The sequence below is a fragment of the Labrus bergylta genome, chromosome 19, assembly GCF_963930695.1.
Source record: "Labrus bergylta chromosome 19, fLabBer1.1, whole genome shotgun sequence".
Taxonomy (NCBI): domain Eukaryota; kingdom Metazoa; phylum Chordata; class Actinopteri; order Labriformes; family Labridae; genus Labrus; species Labrus bergylta.
Genome location: NC_089213.1, coordinates 6,832,518 through 6,851,830, shown reverse-complemented (window position 1 = coordinate 6,851,830; position 19,313 = coordinate 6,832,518). Strand labels below are relative to the sequence as shown.

General features: G+C 42.7%; 1 protein-coding gene across 2 annotated transcripts; it reads left to right on the top strand.

Moving 5' to 3' along the window:
* Positions 1-10,048: 10,048 nt before the first annotated feature.
* Positions 10,049-18,757, top strand: stx12 (syntaxin 12). 2 transcript variants are annotated; one of them, XM_020653893.3, is made up of 10 exons: positions 10,049-10,151; positions 11,814-11,948; positions 12,422-12,491; positions 13,119-13,218; positions 15,419-15,556; positions 15,680-15,723; positions 16,461-16,566; positions 17,590-17,662; positions 17,838-17,920; positions 18,004-18,757. In XM_020653893.3, the coding sequence occupies exons 2-10, from the start codon at positions 11,849-11,851 to the stop codon at positions 18,097-18,099; spliced, it is 810 nt and encodes a 269-aa protein (XP_020509549.1). In that variant the 5' UTR covers positions 10,049-10,151; positions 11,814-11,848; the 3' UTR covers positions 18,100-18,757. The 2 variants fall into 2 exon arrangements, with proteins under 2 accessions (XP_020509549.1, XP_065804413.1); XM_065948341.1 differs by lacking the exon at positions 10,049-10,151 and adding an exon at positions 10,282-10,432.
* The last annotated feature ends 556 nt before the right edge of the window (positions 18,758-19,313 follow it).

The following is a 19,313-nucleotide window of genomic DNA, read 5'->3' as shown; positions in this document are numbered from 1 at the left end:
TTCGATAATTTGCAGTACACGAGTACATTGATTTTGTGCTTATGTCTTCATTCTTTCCGATCGTTTGTTCGTTTGTCTTGTTCTGCCTGACGGTCGTATTCAGAGGACTCAGATCTCTGTGTGAGTAAGTTTGGTGTAATGTTTGTGAAACGCAGTCTGAGATGTCATCGACCAAATTCATCACAACCAGTAGCTGTGGGCATCAGAGCCGAGAGGAATTAAAGAAACACTTCTGAAGTCAGCTGGATTCAATTTGCTGCTGCTGGTTTATGATCTTTGAGGTGTTTTTTTTTTTTATGGACAGACGACAAAGAGCTGCTAAATTTAGAGGCTGTTAACAATGTCTGAAAAACGCACAGCTGCTGGGAGCTAAACAAAAAGAAGAAGATGTGTTAGGGATGATTTAAAGGTTATCATATATTATATAATATTTATATATATTTGTGGCAACAACATATAAAACCTTCTTCTGTGGGGAAGACCTTTCACGTGGAGGAGAGAGCAAAGTAAAAATAGTGGGACAGGCGTTCAGTGGGTAGTGAAGTCAGAAGGTTTACTACTTACAAGAGAGGTCAAAGAAAACGTACAACACAATGTATAAAATCAGGCCTAAAAGTTTTCAGCGCACAGTTTGTAAAATCCACCACCAGGGGGCTATCAATCAAAACATTAACAAAAGATGATGTCGGTGTTGGCGGGGAATCATGGGAGTGATTCTCTCTGCTCCACACCCGATGAAAACGAACTCTGAGTTGACCGTAGTCATGACGACCGGGTGAAACCGACCTGAGGAAGACAATATGTTTACAGATGAGCTAATGTATCAGAGTATAATTTACATGATGTTTTTATCACAGCAGCACATACAGCAACAGTACGGCAACTTTAAGTAGCAGCTCACACTTCCTTATCCTATCCTTATGCAGTGGTCTTTGACGTAACAGCCGGTGTTTCCACGGCAACGGCAAACATGTCGAGTCTGCCACCACAAGACACGCCCCATTACTACTATAAAACTAGAGATTTCTCTGTTGTAAATATTTGAGGTAAAGTAGCAAAAAAATATTCAACATTGGTTTCGTCCATTTTAAATGAATTTAGGTTTTTTGGTGTAAAGATTCTACATATTACTCCTTTCACAGTAAGCCGTGTTGACCAGTTCTCTTCTGAGACATCTAATAGGGATCTCAGCTGCGATGTAATTCTTCCCATAGTGTAAATCTTCAAGACTCCATCGATACATTAATTTATTGGTGCCGTGTCTTTTCTGGTCACAGACTTTTTACCAGCAGCAGCAGCAACACCCTTCAGAAGGATTTATCCCGCTTTGCACAGTGAAGTTTTTCATTATCGGTGAGGTACATCATTTCAAGTTAAAATTAATTTAAAAATAATAATAATAATAATTGTGAGGATGTCTCTAAGCCTCAGAGGGGCAACTCGAGAACATGTTCTCATCCGACGGTGTGGAAAAAGAGCACGATGTTAGGTGAAGATCAGTGGTGCTCGTTTGAGGATGAGTATGTTAAATCCTGTTAATGAAGTTTAAACACCACATTAACAGAAATAGAAGTCCATTAGACACCCTATGTTGGGTCATTTCTTGTTTTTAATGATCAAAGAATGCACAAATACGTTGGCAACATTTCATATTTGTGCAGTTCTGACTGTCGCTAGCTGCAGCTGTTGGTTAAAAATGTGACTCAAGTTTTTTCCAAGCTTCTGTACTTTTTGAAACTGTAAACACATGGTATCCAAAAGTACAGAAATGTTTGACGACCTAAGTCAGCATGGTGACTTAGCAGATGTGTAGCAGATCTGACACAGACAGGTATGACTGCATTCTTTTCTACAGGGCTGAAATGACGGATATGTCTTTGGTTTGATTTATACAGCAGCTGTCACTCATGAGCAAACTTCTCCACATGTCTTTGAACAAAACGTAGCTTGTTAAAAACACAGGAGGAGGAGGAGGAAGAGGAGGTAAAGCGATGTTCTTTACTGCAGCCGTGCTCCTGACAGGAAGTGCCAGTCAGACCGCAGGAATGTAAAACTCTACAGCAGACACGCTTCTCCTCAGAGAGACCAGAGGAAGGGTCTGAGTGTGAGGGAGGAGGGGGGGTCAGAGTACCCGACGGCGAGCTGTCAGACTGAGACACAGACGAGGATAATATGTAGAATTATACACACACCTGTATGTGTCCTCTCCTGTTGTTATTGTTCATGTAGGAGAAACAGAGCGAGCAGCTCAGACCACTATTCTAACAGTTCAAATATGCAAAACACTGTTTACTTCCAGGTAACCTGAAGTAGAGTTTCCTTCATTTAGCGACACGTGAACTATAAAATAAAATCTGTGAGTGCATCTTTTTGAGACAGATGTGTAACTCAGAAAGTACACAGTACACAGTAACTTAACACCAGCCTTTAAGCTCTGTTGAAACTCAGAGAGGGGTCCGAAGCATTAAAGAAGAGGGGGGGGGACAATTTAAGGGGGGGTATGGGGTGCTCCTGCAGAACACTTTTTAACAGTATAGCTCTCATTTCCTGAATTCTGAGGTATTGAGAGACACGCTTCTCACACACAAAGGCCCAAAATACACACATGCACAAACAGGACCTGCATGACCTGTGCCTTGCTCAAGGGAATCTCAGCAGTACTCGGGAAGTGCCCTGGCACCTCTCCAGCACCCAGACCAACTTCCATATTTCAGTCCACACCAGGACTTGAACTGATGACCCTCCGTTGGGTGTTCCCAACCCAAGTCCCAACAGACTGAGCCACTGCTGTCCCTACTTTGCGTTTCAAAAGTTTTTTGTTATGCTTTTATTTTGTATTTTGTACTTTCTCAAGCCAGGTTAGCTTCACTTCCTGCTTAGATCAAAACCTGCTTTTTATTTGAGATCGAAGGTTACGACGTTCATTTAACCAAGGAAGGAGAAACTCGCTACAGATGGAAAAGTGAATGAAAACAGCGAAAGGGAACGGTAAAAAAGTGAAATGTTTGATGTCACCAGGTGAATATGTTGGTATTGTCTACAGTATTACTTATCGTACGTATATGTAATCACATTAACTTTTTAATATATACGGATCCATCCCATAGTCCTGTTTACATTTGTGGTGTTGTGCACTTTAATGATTCATTTTGTATTTAAACTTTATATATTTTATTCTCTTTAGACGTCTGCAGGGTGAATAAAGATCATGATCAGATCGTACATGTATCAGTGTGTGTCTCTGCAGGTGTGTGAGCGGGGAGCTGCAGCAGAATGGACCCTTGTCCTCGGCCGCTGCAGCTTCAGGCTGTTTGGACTGAAGGAGCTGCAAGAGGACGACGAGTCCCTGAAGTCTGAACCAGAGCACGTCTGAGAGGAAATACCTCAGGAGGAGAGCGAGGGCAGCGTGCCTCACCTTTGACAGCCTGCGGGAAACACCTCCACTCGTCTGCAGTAGGAGGAGGAGGAGGAGGAGGAGGAAGAAGGTACAGTGCAGAACAAAGAGCCTGCAGGAAAGGACTGAGGGGCGAGAAGGAGGAGATGATGACGATTGGGAAGAGGAAGGAGAGGAAGAAGGACAAGGACAAGGAGAGGAGAAGGATGAGTACAAGTAACAGGATGAAGAGGAGGGGGAGAGGGGGAAGGAGTAGGAGGACAAGGATCAGGATGCAGTGGAGGAGTAGGAGGAGAAGAAGGAGGATGATGAGGTGGAGGAGGGTGATCATAAGGATAGGGACCAAGACAAGGAGGAGTTGGAGAGGAGGACATGAAGATTAGGGGGAGGTGATATGGGAGAAGGAGGCAGAGGAGAAGGAGTCATAGAAGAAGGCAGCAGGAGTAGGACAAAGTGAAGGAAAAGCCTGAGAAGGAGAAGGAGTAGGCTACGAAAGGAGAGCAAGGAGGAGGCTGCAAGAGGAGATTGGGGATGAGGAGAAGAAGGCAGGGGGTGTGTTAGGAGGAGGAAGTGAGAAAGAAGGAGTAGGAGGAGGAGGAGGAGGAAGATGAGAAATAGGACGAGGAAGAGAAGGAGGACGGGAAAATAAATAGGACAAGGACAGGAGGAGGAGAACAAAAAGGAAAAGGAGGTGAACGATTAGAAGGAAGACGAGAACGATGAGGAGTAGAAGCAGGAGGATAAGGACAAAGACTGGGATGAGGAAGAGGAAGAGAAAGAGGAGAAGAACAAGGAGGAGGAGAGAGTACAACGATAAGGTCAAGGAGGAGGTGAACGAGCGCATCTTGGAAGAGGAGGAGGAGGAGAAGAAAGAGAGCAGTTTGTTTCAGTGTGACTGGACAGGAGAGGGGATTTCTGAAAAAGTAGCCCTACAGGTCCTCTGAGGAGGTGTATCATGTTGCCCTCATGCCCACCCTGCTCTCTCTCTCTCTCTCTCTCTCTCTCTCGCTCTCTGTCACACACACACTCACACACACACACACACACATACAGTAGAGGCCCTTGAAGGCCGTCCAGATTCAACATTGGGTCGTCTGGAAATAATTAAAGAAGGAAAAAAGGTGGATGAGGTGGTGAGACCAATTTTCCCAGAGTCGGAGAGAGACCCGCCCCGACTCTAGGCTCACTTCTTTACCCACAATTCCCCTGGAACCACATTCCTGTTCTTATGGTTCTCCCCTGTGAATCACACCATCACCGCCTGGTGTCACGCTCAAACTGGGTTACCGCTCACTGAATATTTGTCCAGTCCTCAGGAACTGGAAAGATCTCACATTCCCGCATTTCATTCCCTGCGCCCTTTATTCCTGATTTCTTTCCCCTCTCTATTAAGAAACTGAAATGTGTTTAAGGGTCATCATAGACGTTTTGACGCAGTTTAATTTCCAGGCACATTCGGGACCCACTGATAACGGCTTTGTGACCCAATTTTGGGTCCCGGCCCACCAGTTGAGAACCACTAATTTAGATTTGTATCACAGAATAATCCCAGCCCTGCCTGTGGTTTGATCTCGGGAGTTTTTATTTTTATTTTTATGGCTTCAGCTACAGCGACAGCTCTTCATCAGATGAGCTGCATACGATAAAAACCTCCTTCAGGAAGGAAATCATTTAGCAGACCGAGTCCCAAGACCCCACGGTGTGTTTTATGAGCACGGACAGGGACGGGCCCGGGGAGTCGATGAAACCCATAAAGATGCATGAGTGTGGTCACAGGTCACTCAGATATTACATAAAGAGACTTTTAGTGTCCAGAGAGGAAGCAGGGCGGAGCAGAATCCGAATAAAAGCTCTCCGAGGGTTTGAATCCCTGCCTTGTGTTCTTCACGGCCCCTCTTTCTCATCGCACACGACGTCAGGACGGATACGATTTCATGGCGACTTTGAGAAACGCTTCTTCGTGGGGGAATCTCTGCATCTGGATCGTGTTAGAGAGGATTTCTGTTGATCCTGCATGGAGAACAAGACAAGACTCCAACATCCGCCTGCTGCGTGAAGCAGACTCCACTGAAGGCTCAGACTGTGTCCTACACCTGCACGCTTTAGAAAAGATCTCATAGTAACAACTTGTGAAAATGCAAACAAAAAACAATTCCGTCCTCATTGGATCTTTTTTTGACCTCCGTTGACAAAAGATCGAATCCCTGAAAGTTTCTTTTGTGACCTCACAGCTGCTGAAAACAGACATGTTTTATCGTGGAGAATAGCATCAATTCATCACCACTGGATCACAATGAAAAGAACAGAGCAAAGCCTGTCTCCTATAGAGGCTATAGTCACTTCCCCACTGATACACGCCCCCGCTCTCGCGCTGAGTGGCAGAGCAGTCTTAAACATGGCTGCCTTCGGGGGTTATGACACAAACTAGAGAAAAACAGAGACGCATCTCTGCTTGAATTTAGGAGATCTGGACCGAACTGAGAAACCTACAATTTATTAAATGTGTGCCAACATGAGGCCGGAAAAACAATTTCCTAACATGCAGGAAATGATCATGTTCTTTTGTAAATTCATATATTTATTTTACCATTTGATAAACTGTCATTGTTCCGGTTTAGTTATATTTGAAAATAACACTACTGTAAGTGCACCTTGTAAACTTTGACAATGATGCACCTTATTACAGCAGTATTGGTCGGATACTTTCACTGATGACCGGGGCCGGTTAGCATGAAAGAAGGAATCAGCAAGATCTGCAGTGAGTGAAATGATAAAGTGATCTTACTATCTGATCAGACATTAAGGAAACATGCTATGTTGAAGTGCTGGCTTCTCTGACAACAATGCAGCAGCCAGTATGTCCTCCTTCTAACTTTAGATTCTGCTCCTGAATGCTCTGGATTTGTTTGGACCAGAGAAGGTAGGCGGTTTTAAGACACCCCCACACGCGGCCGTTTTAATCACTAGGTGTCAGAGCTACATACTGCTCCTTTAAGTTGGGCAGGAAGAAATATAATGTGGGCAACTTTAAGGACTTTTGGACCAAACAAAACTTGATCTGATGTGTTTGGAAGCTGTGCCCTCATCATTCATTTATGATGATCGGCTGGAAAATCAGAAAACAAAGCACACACACACACACACACACACACACACACACACACACACACACACACACACACACACACACACACATCCTGCATGACACACATGCTCCCTGCATTAAACACACATCACACACACGCTCGCTGCATCACGAAGCATGACCGCCATCTGTAACCCATTGCACTTGTTCATTATAGGGGTGAACCTTGTGGAAAATACTTCACAACACACAGGAATGTAAACAGCAGACAGAGGAACTCCCCTCTGAGCACAGAGAGCATGTTGTGTTGGTTCTTATCAGTCAGGAGGCTTCATTACATCTCATCCGGGAAACAGCTCTCCCATTAAACCCAGTCCCATGACACCAGCAGTTATAGAAACAGGCCGAGCATGGAGTTCACACAGGATCATTTAAACACGTGTTTTAAATATATTGTAAGTGAGGTTTCTCTTCTTTCACTGCGATATGTAAAAGTGATATAAAATATTGAATTGACTGAACTAAGAGTTCAGCATGCAGTTAAAAGAATCATGCGTATTTTCTGTCTGCAGCTTTGCCAAACTCAGCGTTTCATGTTGGTTTGTTTTTCAAAGTGGCTGGTAAGAGCAACTGACCAACAACGGCAGAAACGACTTACATTAAGAAAAAACATTCAGCAAACTGAGAATCAATATTAATTCAAAGCAACAAAAAAAAGTCAGGGGAATAAAGGCGACAACTGAAATGTGCATCTGTGTAATAAGATTACCCATGTACGCTCGAGCCCAGAGTCTGGTTCATGTGATCAATGTGAACACGTACTCGGGCCTGAAGTGGGGGTATCGGGCACGATTCACGCGTACTCGAGTACGGTCTGCGGGAGATGTGAACGCAATCGGGCTCAAACAAAGAAGTGGACCGCTATGTGACGTAATTCTTAACGGCTCCTGATGCTTAAAAACCATCATGTACGCCTATAACAGGCCCATTTCATCCTCTGAGCTGCACGGTAGATGTGGAAGTAGGAAGAGGGTTGTTGGCTTCTCAGAAATAACAAAAACATCCACAGTTAGAAGGAACTAAGAAGGACGGTTAGAAGGAAGTTAGAAGGAACTAGAAGGACGGACTCAGCGAGTGGTTGCCGTGGTTACTGCTACTTCTTTCTGCAGTCCAAAAACACCTATTTAGTTCTGAGGACTTTAATTTTGTCGCCATGGTATAAAAGCACAAAATGATATTGTTTGAGTTTTACTTAAAATGTAAAACAGTTTAAGATTCTGGTCACCTGCCTACCCTAGCTCCCATTGATATTCAGTCTTTATTTGAAGGGATGATGACCCAAAGATCCTCTATGCTGCATATTTTCTGTGCTTTGCAACGGCTGCAGGGAGTAAAAATAACTGAACCTAAGCACATGAATACGTTTGTTGTTTTTAGGATGTCTATGGCCATTCTTAAAATGTTGTAAAATCCATTAAATATCTGTTTTCCGGAGTTCTTTGAGCATAGGTTTAATATCCTGTATGCCCACTTGTTCGTCATTTATCATCTCGGCATGCTCCTGCAGCTCAATATGTCCTCACGCTGAAAGTGAGCAGGTGGGAAAACTATGTGGAGTGCCAGCAAATGAAGTCTAATGCACGGAAAGAAATACATTAAGAGCCTGTGGTGGGTTTTAATGTTCTATCCTCTCTGGGCTGTTATGCAACACTAGAACTGACCCTGCTGTGTTTGATGTTGTATATTTTTTAAAGTGGAATATAAGTTCCATGTGCTGCAATAAAAATGTTGCGAGAAACATTTTTGAATAACGGGCTGGAGTATCCTGCAGACGGATCAGAACACTGAACTCCTTGTTGCAGAAAGCTGAAATGACGACTGCTGTTTGAAGCTTTGTATTTTTATGTTGCAGTTGTGTTTCACTTTGGGCTCTATGCAGCTGGATTTAATTCAGGTCTGTGCATTAATAGAGGCTACGTTGGGAGAAAAGCCCTCCATCCCTCTGCTCTGAGTCAAACATTCATATTTGTAACTCAAGCAGACAGCGAGCAGGGAAACAAAACAGAACTCCCAGGTTGTTGAACTCTTTCTGCAGCAGCGTTCCTCCTTCTCACGCACCTTTGTGCTCCTGAAACACAGACGGAGGATTGAATCTGGCAGCAAAGATTAGCTGTCTGTCATGGCAGTCAGAATGATTAAAGACTGACTAATGTCATAAAATAAGAACAAATCCAGCATGTATTTAAAGGTCTGGTCTTACATAACTACAGATAATAGCGCTGTAGGGAAGCTGCTTCAGGCTTCAGAGGTGTTGAGCTTTGATCCTGTTTTTAATTAATTGCTTTTATTTTAGGAAGTCCCACTGTTCTTACATCTAATAAAATGCAAACGCTTCAAATCTTATTTTGGGCCTACCAGGGATAAAGGCACAAAGCTTGATTATCATTGATAGCCTGTTCCATGGACTGACAGACGGCTAAATCATCATCATCAACTTTTATTATTAGACTCAAGGTCCATTTTAAAAGACATACAATACAAAAAATAGACAACACACATATAAAAGCCTCTTATAAAAGGCACTTATATCAATGTCTCCAAAGGTATGACTGGTAGCGTACTGCACTATAACTTGGGTTCGACAGCAGCATTATAATTACATTCTTTGAGTCATTCAAGCGACCGATAAATCTGTACATAAAGGTTCCTCAATAAAGCTTGTAAGGTGTTAACTCCTGCATTCACAAATAGCTCACTTGCACTACTCCACCTTTGCTTTTTAAGTAAGATCCTAAAACAATCATTGAACCTGAAGTCTGTGCATACTTGAAAAGATTTCTACACACAGAAAATATGTGAGACAAAGGTAAAATGCAAATCATGGCATTCATCTTCTTACAAACAGACACCAAGAGACAAATAATAATAATGATAATAATAAATTAGATTTATATAGCACTTTTCTAAATACTCAAAGACGCTTTGACAGGAAACAACAAAAAAAACAAATGATACAAGAACTTGGCCAATGGCAACTAAAAAAATTGGAGATGTTTTTGGAAAAAGGAGAGAGGTTAGTGTGCAGAAAGGTTTACAGACCGGTGCAGAGCTGGCTAAACACTGAAGCTTCAGTGTCCACCACATGGCAACCTGCATGAGCATGGACTCTAGAGAGGAGGGGGCGGGGGGGGAGACAGCTCTCTACAGTGTTTTGAATTTGGACTGCAGTTGTAATCTCTACATGTCACAGTTACTTGGTGCTCCTTTAACGTTCATAATCAATGGTTGTATCATTAATATGTTTATGCGGGGGTTGGCATCACGAGGTTTGTTTGCACAAAATTGTCTGATGTTTTCTTTTTCTGACGCTCTTGGTCCTCAACCCGAGCAGGTATTACAAAAAAACGTGAAAAAAAAAGAAAAGAAAAATGCAACTAGAGCATTTAAAACTAACTCAAACTAGCTTGAAATTTAAAATAATAAGAAAAATGTGTGTAAATTAGTATAATTTAACCTTTGTAAATAAAGTTAATGAAAAAAAAAAAAAAAAAAGCCCTCACCGTGTGACCGCTTGCCTTACGCCATTACGTCATCACGGATCAGGAAGAACTCCGGTGTCTTGACGGAAGAACGTTACGCCTATGTGTTTATTGTAAACGGCCAAATACGCAGGTATGACACCGTTATTTGACACTGAATGCTTGTACCTGTGTCGACATTACGTTGCTTTCAAAAGAGACCGTGTCGGTGAACAACACGGTTGGCTGTTTCAGGGTCAGCAGTTTGTCAAAGACAGCGGAGAGCAGACACGTTAGCATCAGTTAGCTCCAAAGCTAACAGCTGGAATTCTGTCGTAAGCTCCGGTAACTTTCACCGGATAAACAGCGGCGGATAGACAACCAACGGGAGTGAATGGATTCAACATATGGACTCAAACATGTGGCCAAACAAAGGCAACATTACCTCCTCCGTGTGGTTTAAAGATGCCTCTTGTTTCTGTGGTTAAATTTCGATGAGGTTGAACGATTTTTCGCAAGCTAACCTGTTAGCATGCTAACAGTTGTTATTTGGGTTACGTTTAATCTCCGCTGTAAAAAAAACAAAAACAAACAAACAAACAGTCCTTATTAACCAAAGTGCTGCAGAATACTATCAGACTCGTCGCATGATTGTGTGAATTCATCCGCCCTGATGTGTAAACAGGATTTATACATTTTACTGAAGTAACGGTGTCCAGACAGGTGTTTCGGTTAAACGAGTTACCGTGTTAACTGATGACTGTACGGAAAGTACCGAAAATGTGTGGATGCATGTTGTTAATTAGTATTGATACTGACAAAATGATTACCCTTATGTTTTTTACATCGTTGCCTTTTTAAAAGTAAGTTCTTAAAATGTAGTTTATGCACATTTTGGGATTTAAAAAAAAAGGTAGTAAGCAAATGTTTATGTAGGTTTACATGAATATTCTATACTAGTTAACCATCAAGAGAGAAAAACAAAAATCAGAGGCTGAAGTCACCCCATACATCATACACACCCCAGGTGGTAAGGTCAAAATTAACATGTTTACAGCCTGGTTCAGAAAACCAAATAGGTGTGATTAGCTCATGTCTCGATCGGCACACTCTGTACAGGGGTGAATGTTTTGATGACTCATCCGTTTTGATGTCATGAAGGATAAGAGTTAATCACAATAAGGCGTGTAGCTGACCTCATTGACAGGTGGGCGCGGTGTAACGGTTTGTCAGGAGGTTTAAAACCCGCCTCAGCTCCAGCTCTCAGCCTGTCGTTAGGTTGGCTGAAAGTTAGGCTGAGACAGCATTTCCAGCATGGAAACCGCCATCGATGGGACTCCAAAGCCCCCTGCAGGAACAGATGGGTGACTTCACTCAGGCTTTTGTCCATTCATACTTACAGACTGTGCCACACACTCATTCCCCTGAAGGTCACCATTTAATGCGGTCACTTGTTAAATCGAGACACGTCACAATACCATCATTTTAAAAGTTGATACGACGCCAGTTAAACACAACATCAACGTCTGTTTCGATACCACAGCAACAGAACTAGAAGGCTGAGGCACCTAATATTCGGCAACTTGCAGGCAAACTCACAAAAGGCAATTTGTTTAATTTAGACAGTGTCACCAATAAATACTATTGATCGTTAAAATAACAGATTTTATTGTTTTTAAACTTGTTGTATTGAAAAAGTATCAAAGTATTGGACATCTGTTTTTGCTGTCTTAACATTTCAAATCTTCAATATTTAAGTCTTAAAATAATATAGTGGTTATTCAGAAACACCTTTTCTCCCTCTGTGTGTTTACAGCCAAAGTCCGACCCCCAACGCACACTCCAGCAGACATGTCGTACGGCAAAGCAGAGACGTACCACCCCGTCCCTCGGGACTTCAACAGCCTCATACAGACCTGCAGCACCAACATCCAGAAGATCACACAGAACAGTAAGTCTGCCCCCGTCTCCCTGATGGTCAGGGCTGTGATTAATGCAGAAAACATGATCTGTGTGTTAAATATATTCTCTGAAACTGGTGAACAAAACCATCAATAAACAGCTCTGTTAGTTTTCTGTGGGTGAGCGTCGGCTCTGACTCGCATACCTCTGCAGAGCGGTGAAGACACAGATTGTTTCTAATGACTGCACACATGTACCCTGTGTTACAGCTGATCTGAAAGAAACAATCTGATTGGACAAGGCTCAAAATAACAGATACAAGTCGGTTACAGAATAAGCTCAGATGCAGAGTCTTCTAAGGAGTCTCACTGGGATGTTGCTACACAGGACCATTGTATACGGCACACCTGGTCAGACCCGGTGTTGCTGCTTTAATGTGGTTTATTGTTGTTGGTTTTTTTATTTATGCAAATGAGTTCATCAATTAGAAAATAAAGTCTCATCCCCGTCTGTTGTTGACAGCTGCTCAGATAAAGAGCATGGTGAGCCAGCTGGGAACCAGACAGGACAACAGTGAACTCCAGGACCGTCTGTAAGTACACCGCCTCATCTACAGAAACTCCAATGTTGATTTACTCTGTGCCAGACACACACACACACACACACACACACACACACACACACACTCACAAACACTCACCCTGATGTGTATTAGTCAAAACAAAAACTATAGATGTCCCCAGTGATTAATTTCCCTGTCAGTTAATTTAAATTCAGACTCGTCTTAAGTTCAGAAAATTCTCCAAATTGAGCACATTTTATTGAATACAGATAACAAAGTAAAACCAAACCGTATGGAGACTGTTTGAGTTCTAGTTTGAAGCCGTAGATCAAATTCTTCCATTACAAAATTGATGTAAATGTAAAAAGCCAGTACTTTCAGACGTACATCACTCTGCAGGTAAACGATGTGAAATTTGTGATGCTAACATTAGCAGTGCTAGCACCACCAGCCTCGGGTCCTCCTCGCAGGTTGACGTCAACATGTCTGTGCCGAATGTGGTGACACGTTGCTCTGGTCGAGGGGTTATACGCCAGTTCACTCACTGCTCCAATGAGATTCCATGAGTCTTCTGTTCTGGCTTATGTCCGAGCAGTAGAGCAGCGAGCCTGTTAACTGGAGCTACAGATGTGTTTATAACTGTTTGTGTTTGTGCAGGCAGCAGATTCAGCACTACACCAACCAACTGGCTAAAGAGACCAACAAACACCTGAAGGAGCTCGGCTCCATCCCGCTGCCCACATCGCCCTCAGAGCAGGTGAGAGTCAGGCTGTGACATCACTAATGGCATAACCTTCTCACTGCCCTTTCAGTCTTTTATCCACACACACACACACACACACACACACACACACACACACACACACACACACACACACACACACACACACACACACACACACACACACACACACACACACACCTGCACCTCTTCTGTCTTACCTCATTTCATAGCTTTGTTTGTGTGTTTTTGACAATAATCCATCAGCACTGTCTTAGAGACGCTCATGTAACATTACTCGCTTTTTTGAAACGTTCCACTTGATATTCTGAATCTCATCAGTTGATTCTCACTTATTGATGAAGACGCATGTCACAACGATCACCGCAGCTGCAGCACAATATTCAACAACATAAGAAATTACAGTTTTGAGATGAGACGTCACCTCAATCAGTGCATTATGATACAAGAACACTATGGTCATAGTGATAAACTTGACGCCAACTTTTAACCAGCCATTCTATTTCACCTGATTTCCCACCGGACATCAGCCAAAATCAGACATCACAAAATGAATAGCCAAATAAAATCATCCATATTCTCTCTCTCTCCTTCTCTTCTTCTCTCGCTCTCTCTCTCAATTTCTCTCTCTCCTCCTCTCTCTGATTCGCTCTCTCTCTCTCTCTCTCACTTCATTTCAAAAAGGCTTTTTAGCATGGAAAACAAACGTTTACATTGCCAAAGTTAAAATGAAACACAAAGTAAGTACAATTAAAGAATAAAAAAGTTCAAATATTAAAGTAACAGATGTGCAGGTTTACAGTTTTATATAAAGTATCTAAACTTTAAAAAATACACGTTAAAAATGTAACGTAGCTCTTAAAAACCAGGAAGTGTGATCAAAAACATGCAACATCTAGCATTAGAGTCAGAACAAATGATTCCTCCATCTTTAAATTATTCTGACGCATCACTTTCAGCCGACTGAAGGAAATGCTTTCACCTTGTTGTTGTAGTTTTTATCTTCACCACTGGAGGGCGCCAGAGTCGTACTTTTAACACCAAGGAGAGGATTACAGCCATAGACCCTTTTTATATCTGACATTAGGCATCAGAAGAGGATGCAGTTATGACGGTATTCTGAAAAGGAGAAAGAAGAAGTTATACCTCATTAATCATTCTGCACACACAGGATCTTATGGACGTGCACTAATGGAGAGATGTCAGAGTGAGAGGCTGCACATGAAGGAGCACCCGAGCAGTTAAGGGGTTTCTTTGCATCGCTCATGGGCACCTTGTTAGTGCTCAGGAAGTGAACTGACCCCTCTCCAGCTACCAGACCAGTTTCCCAACTTAGTCCACTGCGAAAGTTGAACATACAACCCTCCATTTCCCAACCCAAGTCCCTACAGACTGAGCTACTGCCGCCCAAAGAGCTATGTGAAATAGTACAAAAGTCAAATTTAAATTTTCCCCCATGAGAACACATTTTTGTCTCTCAACCAGAGGGTCGGGGGTTTGATCCCCAGCTCCTGCAGCCACATGTCTGATGTGTCCTTAGGCGAGACACCCCAAGTTGCTCCCGCTTCTTCTTCTGCGGTGTGTGAATGTGTATGAATGGATGAGTTAATACTGATGGACTCTTTACAAAGCAGCCTCTACCATCAGTGTGTGAATGTGTAGGTGTGACCTGCGGTGTAAAAGAGCTTTGAGTAGTTTATAGTTTCAATAATATTCAAAAGAAAGGAAAGGAAAGAGGACAACACAACTGTATAACTAATGAATTAATGGTAAATGGCACCTCTATAAGTTAATTCATTGATGTGTGCATGCCAGAGAGTTCAACCTTCCACACTTCAGGAAACATTTGTTTACATAGAAAGAGTTTCCGTCATCTTCTGATGAATCTCCAGTAACGGAGAAACTGAGTGTGCTTTGGTATTTACCAAAAACAAAACAAGTTTCATGTTTATGATCTGGTGGTGTTACACCTCAAATATTAGATTTTGTTTCCTGTGATTCTTTAAGATTTTTGCCTCCTGCTTCCTCTAGACATGTTTAAGATTTTAAGTTATAACGAGAACAAAGAAAAAACAGAAATATGTTCTGGATTGTTTCAATTGAAGCTTCGTCCAGAGTTGGGTCAACTTGCTTTGGTACATATTTTATGATGTGGTATGTATGACCTTCTCTGCGTCTCTTCTAACCGACTTTGTCCTTCTCTGTGTGCGTTCAGAGGCAGCAGAAGATCCAGAGAGATCGACTGATGAACGATTTCTCTGCAGCTCTGAACAACTTCCAGGCCATCCAGCGCCGTGCAGCAGATAAGGAGAAAGAGTCTGTGGCCAGAGCGAGAGCTGGATCCCGTCTGTCGGTGAGTGGTGAATAGAACCAGTGATAGACTCACCTGAGCGGGTTAATGAGAGAAAAGTCATGAATCTTACAGTTCAGGTGAGTCCCGTTTAACTGTGAAAGTGTGTTTTTTCTTCTCCTTCAGGCTGAAGACACTTCTCGAGATGAGAAACTCGTTTCCTTTGATAAGTAAGTCACTCCTTCATTCGGTCAGGGAAAAACAACTTTGTAAGGTCTATTTTGAAGATTGTTTATACCGTAATGCCTTAATTTACCCAGTGAATGTAAACATGTGCTCCACATTATAACAACGATAACACCTGGCTCAGCCTCGGTCAAAACGAGCGCCTTTACACGTCTTAATAGTTTTCACAAAAGTAAACGATCTAAGAGAAACACGAAGACGTCTCGGTCATGAGCAGATCCCGACTGGCTTCACTTGCAGGCTTCTTAAAGCTGTGATGTCGGTGATGCTCTCCTCTGATTGGTCCGTCAGTTTCGGCAAGTGTGCACATCAATCAGACCTCTCAGGTGGTGACTGCGCGGGAGGATGATGCGAGCAATCAAACCTGGGGAACCCACCTCACACATGCCTATGTCGTTAGGAATGCATAAAATAATGCCTATTTTTAATTAACGTTTTGTGTTGAATATCTTTTATTGAGGCATTTTAAATCATCAGAATAGATCCATAACTTTGTCTCAGGCTAATGTTACAAACTGCAGGTGTGAAAGTGATCATTATAGGAGACATCTGCAGAACATTTAAAGCTCTGAACCTGCAAAAGAACAAAAAAACAAGACTGAAAATGATGTAAAGCCAACAAAGTAGGAAGGAAAATCAGCTTTAATTTATTTAGTTAATACCTCTGAGTATTCTGTTGGCTATTTGTGTGTTTTTAAACGGTTCTTCTCTGCGTGTGAAGCCAAGACGACTGGGGTCAGATGACGGCTCAGACGGAGGAGGCGGCCATCACAGAGGAGGACCTGGAGCTCATCAAGGAGAGAGAGACCAACATCAGGCAGCTGGAGGTCAGCCTGTCTTTATTCTTTATTACATAAATAAAACATATCACATGGGGGACATGGGGTAAGATAACAAGCTGTGTTTAAAGACAACACACACGCATATATTTTCTAATATTAATATTAGTACACATCATAGACTGTATATACAAATGGACAGCGTGCCTCGACCTCCTCCAGGTGGAAGAGGATGAAGCCAAAGTATCCCTGTGACAGGCGCTGGCTGTGGATCAGTTGTAGAGTCGGTCGTCCCTCAATCTGAAGGTCGGAGGTTTGATCTCCAGCTCCTGGGACAACATGTCGATGTGTCCCTTGGGCAAGACTTAGCTAATTTGTCAGCAGCGTGTGAATGTTTATGAACGGATTAGTTAATACTGACGGACGCATTACACAGCAGCCTCTGCCATCAGTGTGTGAATGTGTGTGGTATGAAAGCGCTTTGAGTCAAAAGACGAGAAAAAAAAAGCTCAAATCCATATTGGGAATTTGAAACCAGAGTCTACCAGAGTAGGGAACGGCTGGAAGAGCCGCTTTTGCTAACAAAACCACTCATTTAACTTACCTATGAAAATGTTTCTTACTTCTCTTGATGTTTTCACTTGACCCTGATAACCCCCTGCACACAGCCCCCGCAGGAGCCTCATTCGTCAACAGAGCTGTCAATCATTTCCTACTGTATTAAAATATCAGAGAACTAATTTGCAAGAAACTTCTCAGAAGAGAGATGACGTGAAGACAGTGGTGTGAAAACAAATAGCAGTCATGACGAAACTATGTTGAAGAAAAGTCTATTTGATATTCATTTGAATTACATATTTTGACCCTTGTCCCATCTGTTAACAAAAGCAGGCGGGATAAATGACGTATACTGTCAGCTAGAGGAGCTCTAAATCTTCTTGCTTCACTTGAGGCGAGGTGTTCTGCTGTCCATTCTTTATACACTCTGAAACACACCAGGACACACGGGAAGACCATCAGCCCCCCCCCCCCCAGGTCCTCAGACTTATCCCAACATTTTGTGTGTTTCAGTCTGACATCCTGGATGTGAATCAGATCTTCAAGGACCTGGCTGTGATGATCCACGATCAGGGAGAGATGATCGGTGAGTAGAACCGGGTTTGTTTTTCTCAGCGCTCTGTGGTTCTGTGACGTCTAAGGAGCACAGGTGAACAGATTCAGTGTCTGATTTATTTCTGGATGCTCCAAACATGAACAACGTCCTCTTCCAGAGGCTTGTGACTGATCTGTGTGTGCGTGCGTTCTGTTCTGTCCTGCAGACAGCATCGAGGCAAACGTAGAGAACGCTGAGGTGCACGTAGAGCGAGGAACAGAGCAGCTGCAGAGAGCCGCCCACTACCAGGTGAGTCTGCAGCTTTACTGTAACTCTACCTGCCGTCACTCAGTGATGTCACTCACCAACCTGTCTCTGCTTCTCTGTCGCAGCAAAAGTCCAGGAAGAAGATGTGCATCCTCGCCATGGTGTGCTCCATCGTGCTCGTCATACTCGGCATCATCATCTGGCAGGCTACAGTGAACTGACTCCGCCCAACTCATGTGTCACTGCTATATTTTACCCCGCCCCCTCCCACCTGCAATACCTGCTTGGAATCACCAGAAGAAGAGGCCAGTCAGCGAGGACGGAATCAGTCAGATGTGATCGAGCCTGATTTTGTAAATAATCTGAAAACATCAGATTCCCTGTGAGATGAAGGATGGAGGCCTGAGGTGGAGCAGGGGAGCGATCTAAGATATATGAGATTCCTTAATTTGCTTCGTTCATTCTTCTTTACTGCACTAACACTGGCTGTCACAGTATTTCAAATGTCAAAAAAAAAATGTTCTCGGGTTGACTTCAGAGCAGGTTTAATGAAAAAAAGAAACACGTCTCGTTAAAGTAAAAGAATCTGTGGTTTTTAGGGGCTGTAAATTATTTTTCTGTTCGGTCGTTGATGCTGCTCTAACATGCCGGGGGGGGGCGGGTGTCTGACTCCTGGTCGTAATGGAAGCATAGGATGTAATATACATGTTAAAAAATGAAAACATTAAATCCATGTCTGTAAATATTCCACAGTGCTGCGATATACTCTGAACATTATGGATGATGATAAATAATGACACTATCTCTGGATGAAACGTCGAACATTTTTATTGATTTCTATGACTCCTGACGAGAAGCGTAATAAATGTCTTAAACACACCTGTCCCTCTGAGCGTCTCCTCAGTCTGTGTCAACACTTAAACACATTCACTGTGGTACTGATAAATCATTGTCTTTGGTATCTTCTTTCTCTGTATAAGAAACCCAACCTGCAGAGGGAGACCTGCATCCAAAACTACAAAATGTCATTCACTCCAGTCCACGCTTGACCTCAGCTCAGGTCAACCAATCACACCGCATTAACTAAGAACACTTGCAGTGATTGGCTGCCTACAAGGGGTCACCTTTCCTGTTCTTGTAATAGAAAAAAGGATCAAATCGTGGACCCGTATTCACAAACATTCTGAGAACCCTCTCCTGACTTAGCCTAGAAGTTTATTTAGGAACATTCTCAGAGCGACTCTGAGCAAGGAAGAAACTGAAACTTTTATCTCAGTGAGGAGGCGTGGTTGCTAGGTATGACACATTTTTTCAGAAGCTGTGATTGGTTGATCCAACAAAATGGAGAAAAAAAGTCAATCAGAATCTAGTCAGACATTATGTGGCTAATTGTGAATACTATGAAATTATAATACGTGATAATTTTCAAGATGTA